Below are 20,928 nucleotides of genomic sequence, written 5' to 3'. Positions count from 1 at the left end.
GACTTGGGGGCAAGTTTTGGTTGAATAAAAACAAGATTTACTGCCAAATAAAGCCCCTGTAAGCTGATAGGGTGCATAGAGGCTGCCTAATAGCCAATCACAACTCTTATTTGGCTCTTCCATGAACTTTTATGGTGCTTGTGTTGCTCTCCAAGTCTTTTTACATTATGCCATTAGATGGACCAATAAACCACTAACTCTGTCTAAAAAGACCACACCAGCAGCTAATGTTGGCCTGTGTCGGTGACCTTTACATGAAGCATTCATAAAATCTCACATATATTTTATGAATTGTAAATACACTTTTCAACCATTTATCAATATGACTGAGTATATGGAATGTTTCCAAATTCCAAATGGGAAAATATTTTTTGGAGCTGCTATGTAATAATAATAATCATCTTCATAAAATAAGCTTTTCATTACTCTTCACCCTCGCACAAGTAAGTACTAGTGATGAGCGAATCTGTCCCGTGTTTTCGCTCATCACTATTAAGCACATATAATAGATTCCCTGCAACTACACAAGAGAATAATTAAAGAGCCATGGTGTTAAGACCACACTTAATGTTGAACTCATGCTTTAATATATATATATATTTCATTCCTAGCTATGACATTAAGAGAAAATCAAAGGCGTTGTCAGTGCAAGACCCAATGTAAAAGAAATACGACTGTTACAAAAAATCTGTACAGCAGTGCGACACACAAGGAGCCGGGATTAAATGGAATTATTTGTTTCATGTCTCTGTGCAGCGCTTTGTTAGCCTGAATGCTAATGCCAAAGGCAATAAAGCAGCAAATAAAATAGAAATATAATCCTTGCATGTCTTGTGATATCAGAGGTAATGACAAAAGTACAACCGCAACAAACAGCCCCCAGCCTAGCTTATTAAATGATTGTATACTCTGTTTAAATGTATTACGCGCACAAAACTGTTTATTTGTACCAAAGCAATAGTAACAGGGCCCCTAAAGTTCTTTCATTCACTTCCACCCTACCTATAGGACATTGGTGCTTATATAAAGGACAGATGTTGTATGAACTGCACAATGCTCTGTGCAATCTGCTAGGGAAGCCATGGAGCTTCATTTAGAGCATAGTGGCCTATGACTTGGTGTAGGGCAGAATGGGTATGGATAAGTTAAGATGGTTATTGAGCAGGTAGTTATTTTACAGAGTGGCACGTGAGAAAATGGACAATATTTCGTTATTACAGTTGTATTCAGAGTGGTGATGGCTTATTCTCTAAGAGTTTAATAAGTAGTTTTATATATTGGTGGTGGCCTAGCATTCCCACTGTGCTGGGGATATTAAGCAGCAGGTGGAATTGGCTTTGCTCATTTCACCAGGAGCCAATAACTTTACTTGGGGGCATTAATGAATTGGGATGATATAAATAGAAAAATATCCTGGTGCCTGCTGTCCGGAAGCATTTTTGGCCTTTTGCCAGTTATGAAGCAATGCACAGCCCATGGGTTCCATGCCAGGCGAAAATCTTTAATGTATCCATAAAGTCTGGCCTTTATACCCTGACAAAAAAGGCTGGATCTTGGCCAAATACCGAACTGAATCCTGGATTCGGTGCATCCCTATTAAATATAGTATAACTCTTTATTATTGTTCTACATAAGATCTGCCAGAGGTTGAACTTTTTGAAAGTGACTTTCTTGTGCTACTCATGAAACCTGAAATTTCTTCTCTAAGCTGGGTACCAACCAGTGCGTATATGAAAGGGTTTATACAGGAGTTAGTATACGCTATGCTGGTCATCAGAGGCATAATCCTGTGTATCTGGGACATGAGTATTAAGTTGCGATTGTTCAGAGAGACCAGCAAAATAATCTGTGCTATAACCACCGGTGTCCATGTCAGAAAGAAAAACAGAATCACCATTATTATAATTCTGTACAGTCTGGGAGACTTCACTGACTTGGAGTCCCTCACTTGCCTAGTGATAATTATATTGGAGAATAGTATGACAAGCAACGGGATGAAGTAACCAACCACTAGGAAAGGAATTAGAATGCTTTTTGTTAAAAAGTAATTTTCTGCAATATCCACGTCACATGATGTTTCGGGGACAGATAAAGTTTCTAGAGAGCTTGAAAACCTTGGCACGTCTCTTTTCCTAATGCCGAGTGTAGTTGAGCTCTTTTCAGCATTTACCAATTTGCACTGCACTTTTTCACCATGAATCACTTCTTCACTTAAAAGGAATACCGGAAGGCTGGACAGAGCCGTTATTACCCAAATCACTGCGCAGGTTGAGTAATAAATACGGCGAGAGGCAAACTTATGGTGCCATATTGGTTTAGCCGTTGCCAAAACTCTGTCGATGGTTAGGGTAGTTATGATAAAAATACTTGCATACATATTACACGTAGAGACATAATTATACACTTTACATGAGTATCGTCCGATTGGCCAGTTGTCTGTAAATAAGGCAACACAATAAAGAGGCAAGCAGAGGACAAAGGCAAAATCTGCCACGGCCAAGTTCAGAAACCAAATCTTGGACCTGTGTTTCTTCATGTGGAATCCGGTTACCCAGATAACAAGAGCATTGCCGACTAAGCCCAGGGCACAGGTGAGGACGGATAGCACAAAACTGGCGTAACGGACCGGCTCTGAGATTTGAGTGAAGTTTGCTTGGAGTTTAATGCTGTCACGGCAAGGGTCTGCTGTAAGACTCTCTGTCTTTGGCATCCAGGGTTCCTCCGTAGTTACCACCAGTCCTTCTGTCTGAAAAAGGGATAAACTGACAGTTACCGGTGTAGCCTAAAATGCTGCCCATTATAAAACTCTTATATAGATGGCACTTAACACCAGGTCGACTCCACCACATCTCAGCAACATATCCCACCACGTGCTGGAGAAGATGTGACCACCAAGGGACTTACACATGTGGTGGCACTGCCCAAGAGTAAGCAACATATGGCAACAAGTCTTTACAATAAAATTACCAAAAACACCAGAAGCAGCACTGATAATGCATTTCCCCGAAACTATCCCTAACCCCCAAAGAAAAACTCCTATTCCACATTTTATATGTGACCCCCACACTCATAGCAAAAGGGTGGAAAACAGGAGGCCCCTTCGAAATTAAACAAATACTACAAAACATGGACGTAAGAGCCTCAATGGAACAAATGGCAGCCTGGAATGACATTAACAAAAAGGAGCAATACAATAAAATATGGGCACAATGGAATGTATACCGTGAAACTACAGTACCCACCCCGCAAGATGGCCAACAATAATAACCAACAAAAAGGGGAAAAATCCTCAACCTAAAATAAAGCAATATGGCTTATAGACAATGGACTTACATGGTATTATCTCCTTATCTCAATTTATTCCCTTACTAATCCCTCTCTTCCCTTTTCCTACCTAACTAAAACCTACCGACAATACCATAGCTATACCTCTAACCTATTCCTATATATCTCTCTTTATCAATAATATATGAATCAAAGACAGCAATATTACATGTTTTTTTTGACTGAAACTATGTAAACTGTCATTACTTATTAGACTTTTTTTTTTAATATAAACATAAAGGATTTTTAACCTGCATGGCTCCAATTGTGGTTTGGGAGTACCGTATTTTCCGGCGTACAAGACGACTGGGCGTATAAGACGACCCCCAACTTTTGCAGTTAAAATATCCTCAATCTCTCCCCCTCAGCATCCTAAAGCTCGTCCTCCCCAACATCATCCAGCTCCCCCTAGCGTCCTCCCCAACATCATCCAGCTCCCCCTAGCGTCCTCCCCAACATCATCCAGCTCCCCCTAGCGTCCTCCCCAACATGCTCCAGCTCCCCCCAACATCCTCCCCCACATACTTCAGCTCCCCCCAACATCCTCCCCCACATACCGGGACCTGGGATTTCCTAGATCAAATGAAATCCCTTTTGATATCTATCTGCATCAGCAAGTGTTTTAGTGTTTTGCCAGCGGTTGCTAAATACTACCATATTTTCCGGCGTATAAGACGACTTTTTAACCCAGAAAAATCTGGGTTAAAGTCGGGGGTCGTCTTATACGCCGGGTACTTGCTTGCAGGGCCCCTCAGCGTCCTCCACCACCCCTCCCGCTTGCCTACTGCTTCCTCCGGCTGCTTAGGTTGCGCCCCGTGCGCGCTGACGTGACGCGTATGCACGAGGCGCAACAAATAAAATTAACCGCTGACCACCAATGAGCCTGTAACGCTTTAAAGGGGTCAGCGATTAATTTTATTGGTTGCGCCCCGTGCATACGCGTCACGTCAGCGCGCACGGGGCGCAACCTAAGCAGCCGGAGGAAGCAGCAGGCAAGCAGGAGGGGTGGTGGATAAAGCCGGATGAATCAGCCGGACGCAGCAGGCGAGCGGGAGGGGTGGTGGAGGACACTGGGGGGCCCTGCAAGCAAGTACCCGGCGTATAAGACGACCCCCGACTTTAACCCAGATTTTTCTGGGTTAAAAAGTCGTCTTATACGCCGGAAAATACGGTAGTATTTAGCAACCGCTGGCAAATCACTAAAACACTTGCTGATGCAGATGCAGATAGATATCAAAAGGGATTTCATTTGATCTAGGAAATCCCAGGTCCCAAGTGTATCATAAATCCCATACCTGCATTACTTTTTGGAAGGTTACGGCTTTCAATGTAAGATATCTTGCTCTTCAAAATATTTTTTTTCATGTGTAAATTATCAGAAGCCAAGAGGGGCTATTAATTGCCCTGTGACTTGGATGCACAAAGCTAGAAGGTGCCAAGAGCTTTACAGCTCAAAGGGACAGTTCTTTAGTTGTGAGTGAATTTGTATGCCTTCTGGGTAGCCTCATAATCATTTCTTAGTTTCTAATATAATATATTGTAACAGCTGGCACATATATGCATGTAATCAAACATTTTTTAATGGAAAACATATAAACATGTCACCAAGCACACAGCACTCAAAAAGTATCTTGTGCAATTTGAAGTGGAATAAGTGTACTTACCAAGGTGTTCATTATTCTGTTGGCAAACAAGTTGTATAACTGCTCTTATCCGAGGCTGTGCTTGTTATTTGATCCTTTTCAGGCCTTAGCTAGTGACCAGTGTTGCTCCTTTGCCTCCTCAAGCTTTTCTAGTATCGGGACATCCAGAGAATTTATATGCATCAAGCAGAGCAAACTGAAGATCCGAGCACTGTTTGCATTCAGTAGAAAAAGGAACCGAGAAAGGATTCCTAGGGGGCATAATAAATGGTATAAAAACCACAAACACGGATGATAATTGCTTCGCATAAAATGTGTTTGTTGATGTCCTGTTGTTTATACAAAAGCCCTAAGGAGCTAATATTGTTCCTAGTCATTTTCTATTGCTGCAAACAGCACCATGTTTGGTATTGTTCTATTTGCCAGTTATCTCCTTCCCATGGCAAAATATCAACAGAGAACATCTTGGCTTTAGATCTTTATTAATGCTTCCAGAAGATAATAACTAGTTGCTCACACGTTTCCATGTAAGGTTCCCTGGCAAAATGCATCATCATCACATGATTACGAAATTAAAGAGGAAAACCCTTTTCCTTGGAAAAGGAATATCCTACACTAAATAAACATTCACTCTTTATATAAAACATTAGTTCTGATTGTTGCTTGGGGCATTATACTTGCTTCAGTTGCCAGAGCCATTGCCCTCTAAATAACACTACAGGGTAAATAAGTGGCACTGGGCAGCATTACAGGTTGGTGACAGGTTTCCCCTGGGGTTTTACTAGGACTCAAAGAGGGGCAATGGCTAGCACTTATTATGGCATATTGAAGAAGCCTTATTCAAGTATCCAGTGTGGTTTCCCCCTTTACACCAGCAGCAGAAGAGAAGGTAACAGAGAGGAGTCCCATAAGGGCATTCGCAGTGCACATAGGAGCACTGGTGACTTTTTTGCCTTTCCCCCTTGGTTCTGGGGGCTATTTCCTGCTTCCATTTGCCTCTATACCAAGTCTTGTATACTCCCAATTCATAGAAGCTTTGTTTAAACCAGTGATCCCCAACCAGCGACTTGTGAGCAACATGAGCTGACCATTCCCATCGATGTTGCTCCAAGTGGCCTCAAAGTAGGTGCCATTTTTACATTTCTGGTTTGGAGTCAAGTTTTGAAAGCACAGAGACACAGTTTTACTTCAAGCAGAGCCTCCTTCAGACTAGCAGTCCATATGGGGCTACCAAATAGCCAATCACAGCCTTTATTTTGCATCTTTTAGGAATTTTTTCTATGCTTGTCAATAATTGCTTGTCAATAATTGTACACAGCATGAATAAGCCCCTTAAACTAACTCTACACTGGAAAGGCAACTTGTTTAGTGAGACTTCCAAATTTGCCCCATTTGATTCCTCAGGCGGTGCACCAAAATGTGTTTTTGTCTTTGGACCAATAGTCCAATCAATTTGGTGCCAGTGCAGACCTGTTGGGAGAGGAATGCATCCATGGGCCAGCATGATACTTCCCTGACACTATTCTTCAGCCACCACTAATGAAATCTGGCTAAACCTTGACCAGGTCTTGGTTCGAGAAGACCAATGTTTTGGCCCCATGCCTGGGTCAGCACGTTGCTAACTCAGAAGTGGCAAAGTTGGCTACTTATATTAAGCCATGTAGGGCCAGCCTACGTTCTTTAGGGATGGAATTGAATACCAGCTATAACTCCCACATAACTGGGTTGATCAAGTTTTTCTAGTAATTACCCCTGTAAGCGTTGAAGAAGCATCCAGATTCTTAGACAAAGGGAGTACCGTATATACTCGAGTATAAGCCGAGTTTTTCAGCCCCAAAAATGTGCTGAAAACGTCACCCTCGGCTTATACTCCAGTATATGGATTTGAAGGATTTCAAGATGTACCTTAACTGGCTGACATCCATTATGCACGCACACCCCCAACGGACATATGCATGCGCAGAGCAGAGGTACCTACAGAACACCCAGAAAACCCGCCGACTCACCTTTGTGCTGCTCCAGCAGAGGGGTCAGATCGTACACCCTGCCCAGGTAGGACACCCACAGGTCGCTGACGATGCAGCGCCAAGACACTTCCCGTGGGGTGTAGAACCAGGGCCGTACGGGACTCATGGCTGAAGCGCTTCGGCTGCTCTGTTGTTACGGCAACCAGACGCGCTGCGCCTTGACTTCCGTGTTTCACTGCCTGTGCGTCGGCCTTCTACTACTGAGTGTCATGCCTCACTTTGAAGTTACGGGGCGTGGCTTGTCTGTAGCGTTCTGCCCTATTGCTAAGACAGGCTGGCTGATGTCACCGGCCTCTCGTTTGTCATTGGCCAGCGGGTATTAAAAGTTGTGCAAGGAGCAATGGGAGTTGTAGTTTTAGTTTCTTTCCATGTGTGATCTGGACTACAAGGACCGGAAGACTATGCGGACTGTGCTATGGCAGCTGTGCTGGAGGAGAATGGCTGTAGCAGGCAGAGCAGCCCCTGGGCTGGGGTAAGTGGCCTCCTTCTGCCCTAACTTGTGGCATATTGCTGTGTGGTGTCTGGTCTCCTTCTTCTACTAATATCTACCTATATATGCACGCGCGTGCGCTCACTTGCGTGTATTTTGTGTGCCCACATGGCGAGTGTTTCTGAGCACCCTGGCTTGGATAAGTGCATGAAGGCAGTAATGATGTGAATAACATGGCTCAAAGCTACTGTGGGTGTTGCTCATGTAACATTATGTGGGGCTCCGTGGACTTATTGCTTTTTAGCTGCCTGTGCGATCAGGATGCTCCTTTATTAAACATACCAGACCTTGAGCCAAACACCCATACATAGTGTGAGAGATACAAGAAGTAGGAATACTGTTTGGGGGTATTTTCCACCATTGTTAAAGGTGTTAAAAATGCCGCAGTAGCTGCTGCATTTCCCACCCTAGGCTTATACTCGAGTCAATACGTTTTTCCAGTTTTTTTCTTAGGTAAAATTAGGTACCTCGGCTTATATTCGGATCGGCTTATACTCGAGTATATACGGTAATTATAAAATACAGCAGATAAATTTAAGGTAGCTTAATGAGTCTTTAATACAGAGGAATATATCTATGAAGATTCTAATTCATCCAGGTCATGATATACAGTATCTAGTAGAGCTTAAAGTCTAAAACAACTGGACTGAGGGATATATGTGATTGTAACAAGAAGCCCCTTGCCCTGGGGCCCTATTACAATACCCTATAACCTATCTCTCTATATAATAAAGATGCTCTGAGTTACATGATAAAGTACCAAACGTTAAAAGAAGTATAAGCTTAAATATCCTCAGTAAGAACCATGATAAAATAAAAGTGCAATACCATACCTGAGTCTACAGTGCAGCTGCCCAGGGTCCTGTCTTTCCACAGTCTCAGAGCTAAATATCCACAAATTCACTGTAAGGGGGGCAATTAAGATCCTAATTCGTTGTTGATGTTGTTGTTTTCCTATCAAATGGAAATGGGAATAACCACAGGAGCTATTAACAGAGGAAATTGATGATTACGTAACCCAACTATATCTTCTGCTGAGGGTGAAGCTCACAGAGTAGATTTTTGAGGGGAAAACAGTTTACAGAGCTTTCCATTTGACCCAAACAGTTTCAGTAGTTGTTTTGCTTAAAGATATACAAGCAATGAAAGTGTTTACCTGTGAGAAGCGTTGGGGAGAAAAGCCTCTTGAAAAGCAATATGTTTCTTTTGCAATTAGCACTTTTAGTCTTGATGATGCTCAACCGCATAAGTGTTTCCAATTTCTCTAGATCATAATAAGTCTGTAACTGTACCGATTTCTTGTTAGACCCCAGTTTGTCATAACGTTTTTGTTATGTGCTTTGTAAGTCGCCGGTGTAATGCTAATGATAGTAAAGGCAACCTAGACACCTCACCATTTTACCAGATATGATATCATTTTCAAGGTTGCCATTTAAGTTGTTCTTTATTAATATTGTGAGAATATTTATCATTTGCCATTCTACAAACTACAGAAATTCCTCACCCAAGGAGCTGTTAGCAAACAAGAAATTCATGAAAACTTCAGGAAAACAGCATTGTTGTTGTATGTCTATGAATATTCTCATTCATCCAGGTCATGATATACAGTATCTAGTAGAATTAAGTCTAATACAACTGGACTTCTCATTTACAGATGAAGTAAAATGCCATGTGACATTGCACTTACCCCCATATGTAATAAAAGGCACTTAGTGTGCCCAGAAGCAGTAACCCATAGTAACCAGTAAGATTTGCTTTTTAACTGGTAACCTGTAAATGCTACCTGCTGATTAGAACAGGCAGCAAATAGTAAGAGCAGGGACTTTAATGATGCAGCCATTTAGTTATGGATTGCCCGGGTGTTACTTTTATGTCCAGGGTTGGACTGGGCCTGATGCTTGATGACCTGATGCCTTTTGCCGCTCCCCCAGGCTGCCGGTGTCCTCCCCTGATGCGTTTCACTTATGCTCGCTATGGGGTGGGTGACTGGAGGGGTCCCCTGCGGGGGTTGGGGGAGTGTGGCGGGGCACGTGGCCGGCAGGGGTACCCTGGGGGGTGCGGGGCCCCTGGGGCGGTAGCCCTGGTGGGCCCCCCAGTCCGATCCTGTTTATGTCTAGGAATAAGAAAAGCAACAAGGACACGTTGAGATAAAGTTTGCTTACTTTTGCTTATGCAGACTGCACTAGATAAGCACCATATGTATGTATGTATGTATATCTTTATTTATAAAGCGCTACTTATGTACGCAGCGCTGTACAGTAGAATACATTAATACAAACAGGGGGTTATTAAGATAATAGATAAATACAAAGTATAACAATACATACAGATAAATACAAGATAAATACAGTTGCAATAAGTTAAGAGTCAAAGACACAAGAGGATGGAGGTCCCTGCCCCGTAGAGCTTACAATCTATATGGGATTCCCAGAATCACTTCCCAGTTCATCTTGGTGACACTCGCCTGGTCCCCACAAGAACAAATGGCTGCTCCTCCATGTTTGGTTTTGCATTTTTGAGCAACAACTGTCTGACCTGACTGTTCAGCTCCAAACTATTGCTAATGATATCAAAAGGATGTGGTAAATTGCTGTTAGAGGGAAAATCTGGTCATCTGACTAAATGGACATTATAAGGCACCATAACCAATAATCTGCTGGGATCTAGGAAAACTGCAGCTACAGTATGTGCAGCTTATATGGGAGGATCACTTGTATTTCTATGTATTTCTCTAGTCCTAGACCCTGTGAAAGAAAGGAAATCGAGCGACCAAATCAAGAATAAAAATGTTGTTTTCTGGCCCAAATAGATTACAGTTTGATATTAATTTTATTCACATATACAACAAGATAGAAGTGTATTAAAAGAAAAGACTGTTCCTTTGGGTTTGGGTCTATTTAAAGATACTCATTTATTTTTTCAACAAAAACCTGATCTGTTTGGGCTGTGAATATAGAGGGGTAACTGTATGTTTTCCAAGGTGCCAGGGCTAAAAAACTGAAGGCAACTAAACAATAAACCCATGGACATCTCTGATATAGTTTTGCATTTCCCCAACCAGACCTGATGCTCCTATACTTTTGCTCACCCTAATGGCTCCTCTCTATCATCTGTCCTAGTTCTCTGCTTGAGATGTACTTGATGATCTACTGATTCTCCTCTTTCTGGACACTGTGCCCCTGATACCCTCAAGATGACGTTTGAGCTTTTTACGTATGGTATGGTCTTTGCACCTTTTGTATTATGTGTGTATGAGATTATCATCAGAACTCACATAGTGGCATTTTGGTGTGTAATTTCCTAAATATGCCTTGGAACCCTCCTTTATCCTGTATGGCATCATCCACAGTTTCTTCACAAAGTATCAGAATGAAACCAAATGAAACCATTTGCTGCATACCTGTAATATCTACAAATGGAGCATGAGTAAATGCCAACCAATATGGCACCCCAACTCCATTCACAATATCTGTAACTACAAACAAACAGGGGAAGACGAGTTTGTGCACAGAATGTTATTCTACCCAACATGGCGCAACATTAGGAGCAGATGGAGGAGTATATTAAGACTGTATCTTATCAGCAACCTTAGCAATAGCAATGGGACATCTGTACATTAGTGAGGCTGTTATGAAATAATAAATTCTAAGTGCATTTTGTTTTTCTGTGACTTTGGTTTGGCTATTGCAGGATTCCTCACCATGTGCAGCAAATTGCCCAATTGTTCCTTATACAGTAGTTAATCAGGTTCCCTTTGTATGTATTACCATTCATAATGCTGTTATGTTATTGGGACATGTAAATATGCTGGGAAATACACAGACAAACAGTTATAAATGCACATATACAAAAACACACACATATATATATATATATAAGAACAAACAGGAGCACACCATCCAAAAGATCAGAGGCCCTGGGTGCAGGCAAAAAACAATAATAAAGAAGCACAGAGCCGCACACACAGGGACTTTGCAAAAAGATAAAGCATTTATTGAAAAAGATCCGACGTTTCGAGCACCAACAGTGCTCTTCTTCAGGGACAAACCATATATGATATAATTACCCCTTATTGGGGCAGAACAGCCCTATTGGGTTTATTTAATGGTTAAATGATTCCCTTTTCTCTGTAAAAATAAAACAGTACCTGTACTTGATCCCAACTAAGATATAATTACCCCTTATTGGGGGCAGAACAGCCCTATTGGGTTTATTTAATGGTTAAATGATTCCCTTTTCTCTGTAATAATAAAACAGTACCTGTACTTGATCCCAACTAAGATGTAAATAATCATTATTGGAGGCAAAACCATCGTATTGTGTTTAATTCATGTTTTATTGATTTTTTCTTAGACTTAAGGTATGGAGATCCAAATAACGGAAAGACCCCTTATCCGGAATACCCTTGGTCCCAAGCATTCTGGCTGTATATATATATATATATGTGTGTATATGTATTTGTTTTTCAAAATGCCACAACATATTTAAAGTTCTCTCTTTATTGTCAACTTTATTGTGTATTTTTGAAAAAACATGCATATATACACATATATATAGAGAGAGAGAGAGAGAGAATATACATTTCAAGTTCAAATTACTTGCTAAATCTTTTAAGAAACGTATTGTGTAAAACCATATTAAAGTAGAATAATTACCTGCAGCTATTTCAGAGATCTCCTAAAAGTTCCTGCGCTTCAGGTCTGACCAAATCCGCTGGAGCAGGTGGAGGTCCATTTCGATGCGAAAGCCCCTGCACAACCCAGCTATTAGGTTGCGCAGGATAGCCCTCTTGCGCTCATGGACCCCTATTGGCCCCAGCGGCAGCCTGTCATACCCTGAGCGCAGGAGGAACTCAATTATATATATTATACCTCCATTAGCAGCTCTGAAACCCCAGGCATGGTGCTCTCAGTGTGGTGACAGCATGACACAAAATGGCCACACATGTCACGAGATTCCAAAATCGCCACAAAATGGCCGCAAGTCGCGCGTGATTACAAAGTCGCGACACATCGCCAACATATACCTAGTAATGTATTTTGTGCGACTAAATATTTACCGCTATATTGTACTGTATATTATCGCGACTAAATTTTTACCACTATTGCACTGTATATTTTGGCGACTAAATTTTTACCACTATTGTACTGTATATTTTGGCGACTAAATTTTTACCGCTATAGTACTGTATATTAGTAGCGAAATTCCATACATGCCAAGACTTTAGTAAAATTGAGTAAAAAGACACATACTTGAATAAATAACACTGTAAGGCCATATTTTATTGCCAAAAACCCATTTACTGTACTTTTCTATAATTTTCGCATAGCCGAATACGATATTTAGCGCGCCTAAGTTATAGTGAATCATGCGATCGTATTCTTTTCATCGCGGAAATTAACGCATGCGGTTGCGCGAAAATTTACGCATGCGATATGGCAACTTAATGCATGCGGTAATGCTGTAGTGAATCGCGCGCTAATTGTTGCGCTAAATTTTATCGCACTTTAGTGAATCGGGCCCATAGTGTTTATTATCTCCAAATGTTTTATTACTTTTTTCATCTACAGCAGTGATCCCCAACCAGTGGCTCAGGGCAACATGTTGCTCCCCAACCCCTTGGGTGTTGCTCTCAGTGCCCCCAAACCAGGGAGTTATTTTTGAATTCCTGACTTGGGGGCAAGTTTTGGTTGAATAAAAACAAGATTTCCTACCAAATAAAGCCCCTGTAAGCTGATAGGGTGCATAGAGGCTGCCTAATAGCCAATCACAGCCCTTATTTGGCTCCTCCATGAACTTTTATGGTGCTTGTGTTGCTCTCCGAGTCTTTACATTAGATGGACTAATAAACCACTAACTCTGTCTGAAAAGACCAAACCAGCAGCTAATGTTGGCCTGTGTCGGTGACCTTTACATGAAGCATTCATAAAATCTCACATATATTTTATGAATTGTTAATACACTTTTCAACCATTTATCAATATGACTGAGTATTTGGAATGTTTCCAAATTCCAAATGGGAAAATATTTTTTGGAGCTGCTGAATTTCCCCATACACTTTTATATAATAATAATAATCATCTTCATATAATAAGCTTTTTATTACTCTTCACCCGGGCCACAAGTAAGCACTAGTGATGAGCGAATCTGTCCCGTGTTTTCGCTCATCACTATTAAGCACATATAATAGATTCCCTTCAACCACACAAGAGAATAATTAAAGAGCCGTGGTGTTAAGACCACACTTAATGTTGAACTCATGCTTTAATATATATATATTTCATTCCTAGCTATGACATTAAGAGAATATCAAAGGCGTTGTCAGTGCAAGACCCAATGTAAAAGAAATACGACTGTTACAAAAAAGCTGTACAGCAGTGCGACACACAAGGAGCCGGGATTAAATGGAATTATTTGTTTCATGTCTCTGTGCAGCGCTTTGTTAGCCTGAATGCTAATGCCAAAGGTACAGCGTAAAGCAGCAAATAAAATAGAAATATAATCCTTGCATGTCTTGTGATATCAGAGGTAATGACAAAAGTACAACTGCAACAAACAGCCCCCAGCCTAGCTTACTAAATGATTGTATACTCTGTTTAAATGTATTACACGCACAAAACTGTTTATTTGTACCAAAGCAATAGTAACAGGGCCCCTAAAGTTCTTGCATTCACTTCCACCCTACCTATAGGACATTGGTGCTTATATAAAGGACAGATGTTGTATGAACTACACAATGCTCTGTGCAATCTGCTAGGGAAGCCATGGAGCTTTATTTAGAGCATAGTGGCCTATGACTTGGTGTAGGGCAGATTGGGTATGGATAAGTTAAGATGGTTATTGAGCAGATTTTTCAGAGTGGCACGTGAGAAAATGGACACTGTATAATAGTTATTACAGTTGTATTCAGAGTGGTGATGGCTTATTCTCTAAGAGTTTAATAAGTAGTTTTATATATTGGTGGTGGCCTAGCATTCCCACTGTGCTGGGGATATTAAGCAGCAGTAGGAATTGGCTTTGCTCATTTCACCAGGAGCCAATAACTTTACTTGGGGGCATTAATGAATTGGGATGATATAAATAGAAAAATATCCTGGTGCCTGCTGTCCCGAAGCATTTTTGGCCTTTTGCCAGTTATGAAGCAATGCACAGCCCATGGGTTCCATGCCAGGCGAAAATCTTTAATGTATCCATAAAGTCTGGCCTTTATACAGGAAAATGATTACCACTACTTTTAAATACATAAAGACCTGGACTGGGATTCAAAATAGTTCCTGGCAATTCAAGTACCCAGAGGCCCAAACAGCCCCCCCAGCCCAATAAATAGTGACTGTCTATGGCATCTTACAGCAGCCCCTCTGGCATTTGCCTGAACCCACAGATTGCCAGTCTGGGCCTGGGCCCTGGCATTCCAAGTACCCAGAGGCCCAAACAGCCCCCCCAGCCCAATAAATAGTGACTGTCTATGGCATCTTACAGCAGCCCCTCTGGCATTTGCCTGAACCCACAGATTGCCAGTCTGGGCCTGGGTCCTGGCATTCCAAGTACCCAGAGGCCCAAACAGCCCCCCCCCCAGCCCAATAAATAGTGACTGTCTATGGCACCTTACAGCAGCCCCTCTGGCATTTGCCTGAACCCACAGATTGCCAGTCTGGGCCTGGGCCCTGGCATTCCAAGTACCCAGAGGCCCAAACAGCCCCCCCCCCAGCCCAATAAATAGTGACTGTCTATGGCATCTTACAGCAGCCCCTCTGGCCAAGGTCAGACTGGGGTATGCAAAGCCCACCGGGGCAGCTACCACAGGTTCCCCGACCCGATCGCTAACCCTCAGCCAGCCCCTCCACCTGCATACCTTATACTTCACCACAATCAGGGGAGGGAGGGCAGTGGGGGAGAGAGGGTCTGGGTCAGCGGGCCCACGAGGGCCAGGACCACTGGGTTTTCTCCTGGTGTCCCGCTAGCTCAGTCCAACCTTGCCACTGGCACTTGCTAGGATCCACAAATTGCCAGTCCGGGCCTGAAAATATATGTAATTAAATATTAGGGATCCACCGAACCCAGTTTTTTTGGGTTCGGCCGAACCCCCAAATCCATCCGTGGGATCTTATGTTGAACAATAATAAAGAGTTATACTATATTTAATAGGAATGCACTGAATCCAGGATTCAGCCTTTTTTGGCAGGGTTCGGATTTGGCCGAACCTAATCCTGATTAGCATAAATTAGCTAATTGCTAATTAGGATCTGGAAGGGTTAATCTTTTTTTTTTTTTTTATCTTTTTTCCCCCCTAACATTCAACCCCTATTTAGAATTAGAATTAGGTTCGGCCAAATCCTGCCAAAAAAGGCTGAATCCTGGCCAAATACCGAACTGAATCCTGGATTCGGTGCGTCCCTATTAAATATAGTATAACTCTTTATTATTGTTCTACATAAGATCTGCCAGAGGTTGAACTTTTTGAAAGTGACTTTCTTGTGCTACTTATGAAACCTGAAATTTCTTCTCTAAGCTGGGTACCAGCCAGTGCGTATATGAAAGGGTTTATACAGGAGTTAGTATACGCTATGCTGGTCATCAGAGGCATAATCCTGTGTATCTGGGACATGAGTATTAAGTTGTGATTGTTCAGAGAGACCAGCAAAATAATCTGTGCTATAACCACCGGTGTCCATGTCAGAAAGAAAAACAGAATCACCACTATTATAATTCTGTACAGTCTGGGAGACTTCACTGATTGGGATTTCCCGGCTTGATGAGCAATAATTATATTGGAGAATAGTATGACAAGCAGTGGGATAAAGTAACCAACCACTAGGAAAGGAATTAGAATGCTTTTTGTTAAAAAGTAATTTTCTGCAATATCCACGTCACATGATGTTTCGGGGACAGATAAAGTTTCTAGAGAGCTTCCAGACTGTGGCTCCTGTCTTTTCCTAATGCCGAGTGTAGCTGAGCTCTTTTCAGCATTTACCAACTTGCACTGCACATTTTCACCATGAATAACTGTCTCACTTAAAAGGAATACCGGAAGGCTGGACAGAGCCGTTATTACCCAAATCACTGCGCAGGTTGAGTAACAAATACGGCGAGAGGCAAACTTATGGTGCCATATTGGTTTAGCCGTTGCCAAAACTCTGTCGATGGTTAGGGTAGTTATGATAAAAATACTTGCATACATATTACACGTAGAGACATAATTATACACTTTACATGAGTATCGTCCGATTGGCCAGTTGTCTGTAAATAAGGCAACACAATAAAGAGGCAAGCAGAGGGCAAAGGCAAAATCTGCCACGGCCAAGTTCAGAAACCAAATCTTGGACCTGTGTTTCTTCATGTGGAATCCAGTTACCCAGATAACAAGAGCATTGCCGACTAAGCCCAAGGCACAGGTGAGGACGGATAACACAAAACTGGCGTAACGGACCGGCTCTGAGATTTGAGTGAAGTTTGCTTGGAGTTTAATGCTGTCACGGCAAGGGTCTGCTGTAAGACTCTCTGCTTTTGGCATCGAGGGTTCCTCCGTCTGAAAAAGGGATAAACTGACAGTTACCGGTGTAGCCTAAAATGCTGCCCATTATAAAACTCTTATATAGATGGCACTTAACACCAGGTCGACTCCACCACATCTCAGCAACATATCCCACCACGTGCTGGAGAAGATGTGACCACCAAGGGACTTACACATGTGGTGGCACTGCCCAAGAGTAAGCAACATATGGCAACAAGTTTTTACAATAAAATTACCAAAAACACCAGAAGCAGCACTGATAATGCATTTCCCCGAAACTATCCCTAACCCCCAAAGAAAAACTCCTATTCCACATTTTATATGTGACCCCCACACTCATAGCAAAAGGGTGGAAAACAGGAGGCCCCTTCGAAATTAAACAAATACTACAAAACATGGACGTAAGAGCCTCAGGGGAACAAATGGCAGCCTGGAATGACATTAACAAAAAGGAGCAATACAATAAAATATGGGCACAATGGAATGTATACCGTGAAACTACAGTACCCACCCCGCAAGATGGCCAACAACAATAACCAACAAAAAGGGAAAAAAAAAAGACCTCATCCTAAAATAAAGCAATATGGCTTATAGACAATGGACTTACCTGGTATTATCTCCTTATCTTAATTTATTCCCTTACTAATCCCTCTCTTCCCTTTTCCTACCTAACTAAAACCTACCTACCAATAAAGACAATACCATACCTATACCTCTAACTTATTCCTATATATCTCTCTTTAGCAACCGCTGGCAAAACACTAAAACACTTGCTGATATCAAAAGGGATTTCATTTGATCTAGGAAATCCCAAAGGAAGGAATTTTTTCCCCTCTGCGGCAAATTAGAGAGGCTTCAGATGGGTTTTTTTGCCTTCCTTTGGATCAACTAGTAGTTAGGCAGGTTATATATAGGCATTATGGTTGAACGTGATGGACGTGTGTCTTTTTTCAACCCAACTTACTATGTTACTATGTTACAAAGGGACAGTTATTTAGTGAGTGAATTCTAATAGAATATATTGTAACAGCTGGCACATATATACATGTAATAAAACATTTTTTTAATGGAAATTATATAAACATGTCACCAAGCACTCACCCAGCACCTGATCTGGGAATCAGCACTTATATTGTAGTGTCACCCACTGTGACCTAGAGCACTTATACTCCATTTTCCTATTTGTGTCTGTAAGTTACCCTCCCATATAGATTGTAAGCTCTACGGGGCAGGGACTTCCATCCTCTTGTGTCTTTGACTCTTAACTTATTGCAACTGTATTTATCTTGTATCTATCTGTATTTATTGTTGTACTTTGTATTTATCTATTATTATCTTAATAACCCCCTGTTTCGATTAATGTATTCTACTGTACAGCGCTGCGTACATAAGTAGCGCTTTATAAATAAAGATATACATACATACAAGCACACAGCATTTAAAAAGTATAAGTGTACTTACCGTGTTCATTATTCTGTTGGCAAACAAGTCGTATAACTGCTCTTATCCGAGGCTGTGCTTGTTATTTGATCCTTTTCAGGCCTTAGCTAGTGACCAGTGTTGCTCCTTTGCCTCCTCAAGCTTTTCTAGTATCGGGACATCCAGAGAATTTATATGCATCAAGCAGAGCAACCTGAAGATCCGAGCACTGTTTGCATTCAGTAGAAAAAGGGACCGAGAAAGGATTCCTAGGGGGCATAATAAATGGTATAAAAACCACAAACACGGGTGATAATTGCTTCACATAAAATGTGTTTGTTGATGTCCTGTTGTTTATACAAAAGCCCTAAGGAGCTTATATTGTTCCTAGTAATTTTCTATTGCTGAAAAAAGCACCATGTTTGGAATTGTTCTGTGTGCCAATTATCTCCTTCCCATGGCAAAATATCGACAGAGAACATCTTGACATTTAGATCTTTATTAATGCTTCCAGAAGATAATAACTAGTTGCTCACACGTTTCCATGTAAGGTTCCCTGGCAAAATGCATCATCATCACATGATAAAGAAATTAAAGAGGAAAACCCTTTTCCTTGGAAAAGGAATATATTGCACTAAATAAACATTCACTCTTAATATAAAACATTAGTTCTGATTGTTGCTTGGGGCATTATACTTGCTTCAGTTGCCAGAGCCATTGCCCTATAAATAACACTACAGGGTAAATAAGTGGCACTGGGCAGCATTACAGGTTGGTGACAGGTTTCCCCTGGGGTACTACTAGGACTCAAAGAGGGGCAATGGCTAGCACTTATGGCATATTGAAGAAGCCTTATTCAAGTATCCAGTGTGGTTTCCCCCTTTACACGAGCAGCAGAAGAGAAGGTAACAGAGAGGAGTCCCATAATAGGCATTTGCAGTGCACAAAGGAGCACTGGTGATTATTTTGGCTTTCCCCCTTGGTTCTGGGGGCTATTTCCTGCTTTCATTTGCGTCTAGACCAAGAATGTATACTCCCAATTCATAGAAGCTTTGTTTAAACCAGTGATCCCCAACCAGCGACTTGTGAGCAACATGAGCTGACCACCCCCATCGATGTTGCTCCGAGTGGCCTCAAAGTAGGTGCCATTTTGGAGACAAGTTTTGAAAGCACAGAGACACTTTTTTACTTCAAGCAGAGCCTCCTTCAGGCCAGCAGTCCATATGGGGCTACCAAATAGCCAATCATAGACCTTATTTTGAATCTTTTAGGAACTTTTTCCAGTTTTTACATCTGAGTGTGGCTCATGAGTAATAAAAGGTTGGGGGATCACTAATTTAAAGTCTTAGGGGGGTTATTAAAACAGAGACCAAATATACCACACATCACCATCCACTCACCAGGTACTGGCATGTAAAAAACAAGCCATAAAAGTTTTTCCTCATGAAATTCCAACATAAAGCAACATATCTTAGGCATTTACTTGCTGCCTACATTTTCCCCAGTGACTTCAGTCGGTTATGGCATAAATATAATGGCATTAAATAACTGCATGATATACAGCGATTAGGTTGCTTAAAAAGCGAACACAGCTTTGCAAAGTTTTCCTGGCGTCAATAATTGTACACAGCATGAATAAGCCCCTTAAACTAACACTACACTGGAAATGCAACTTGTTTAGTGAGACTTCCAAATTTGCCCCATTTGATTGCTCAGACGGTGCACCAAAATGTGTTTTTGTCTTTGGACCAATAGTCCAATCAGTTTGGTGCCAGTGCAGACCTGTTGGGAGAGGAATGCATCCATGGGCCAGCATGATACTTCCCTGACACTATTCTTCAGCCACCACTAATGAAATCTGGCTAAACCTTGACCAGGTCTTGGTTCGAGAAGACCAGTGTTTTGGCCCCATGCCTGGGTCAGCAAGTTGCTAACTCAGAAGTGGCAAAGTTGGCTAGTTATATTAAGCCATATAGGGCTAGCCTACGTTCTTTAGGGATGGAATTGAATACCAGCTAGAACTCCCACATAACTGGGTTGATCAAGTTTTGAAGAAGCATCCAGGGAGTAATTATAAAATACAGCAGATAAATTTAAGGTAGCTTAATGAGTCTTTAATACGGAGGAATATATCTATGAAGATTCTAATTCATCCAGGTCATGATATACAGCAGAGATCCCCAACCTTTTATACTTGTGAGCCACGTTTAAATGGAAAAAGTGTTGGGGAGCAACACAGGCATGAAATAGGTTCCTGGGGGTGCCAATAAGAGCAATAATTGGCTACTTAATAGCCCCTATGTGGACTGGCAGCCTACAGAAGGCTCTGTTTGGCATTATACTTGGCTTTTATTCAACCAAAACTTGCCTCCTTACCAGAAATTCAAGAATAAGCACCTGCTTTGAGGCCACTGGGGCAACATCCAAGGGATTGGGGAGCAACATGTTGCTCACGAGCCACTGGTTGGGGATCACTGATAAACAGTATCTAGTAGAGCCTAAAGTCTAAAACAA

General features: G+C 41.7%; 2 protein-coding genes across 2 annotated transcripts; both read right to left on the bottom strand.

Moving 5' to 3' along the window:
- Positions 1 to 433: 433 nt before the first annotated feature.
- Positions 434 to 5,300, bottom strand: LOC116408072 (C3a anaphylatoxin chemotactic receptor-like). The gene is made up of 2 exons (XM_031894847.1): positions 4,989 to 5,300; positions 434 to 2,746 (listed from the first exon to the last, which is right to left on the bottom strand). The coding sequence occupies exons 1-2, from the start codon at positions 4,998 to 5,000 to the stop codon at positions 1,619 to 1,621; spliced, it is 1,140 nt and encodes a 379-aa protein (XP_031750707.1). The 5' UTR covers positions 5,001 to 5,300; the 3' UTR covers positions 434 to 1,618.
- Positions 5,301 to 15,816: 10,516 nt separating this feature from the next.
- On the bottom strand, positions 15,817 to 18,813 carry LOC116407993 (C3a anaphylatoxin chemotactic receptor-like). The gene is made up of 2 exons (XM_031894601.1): positions 18,457 to 18,813; positions 15,817 to 17,010 (listed from the first exon to the last, which is right to left on the bottom strand). The coding sequence occupies exons 1-2, from the start codon at positions 18,463 to 18,465 to the stop codon at positions 15,904 to 15,906; spliced, it is 1,116 nt and encodes a 371-aa protein (XP_031750461.1). The 5' UTR covers positions 18,466 to 18,813; the 3' UTR covers positions 15,817 to 15,903.
- Positions 18,814 to 20,928: the final 2,115 nt, after the last annotated feature.

The sequence above is a fragment of the Xenopus tropicalis genome, chromosome 10, assembly GCF_000004195.4.
Source record: "Xenopus tropicalis strain Nigerian chromosome 10, UCB_Xtro_10.0, whole genome shotgun sequence".
NCBI classification, from domain to species: domain Eukaryota; kingdom Metazoa; phylum Chordata; class Amphibia; order Anura; family Pipidae; genus Xenopus; species Xenopus tropicalis.
This window is presented reverse-complemented; position numbering and strand designations above follow the sequence as displayed.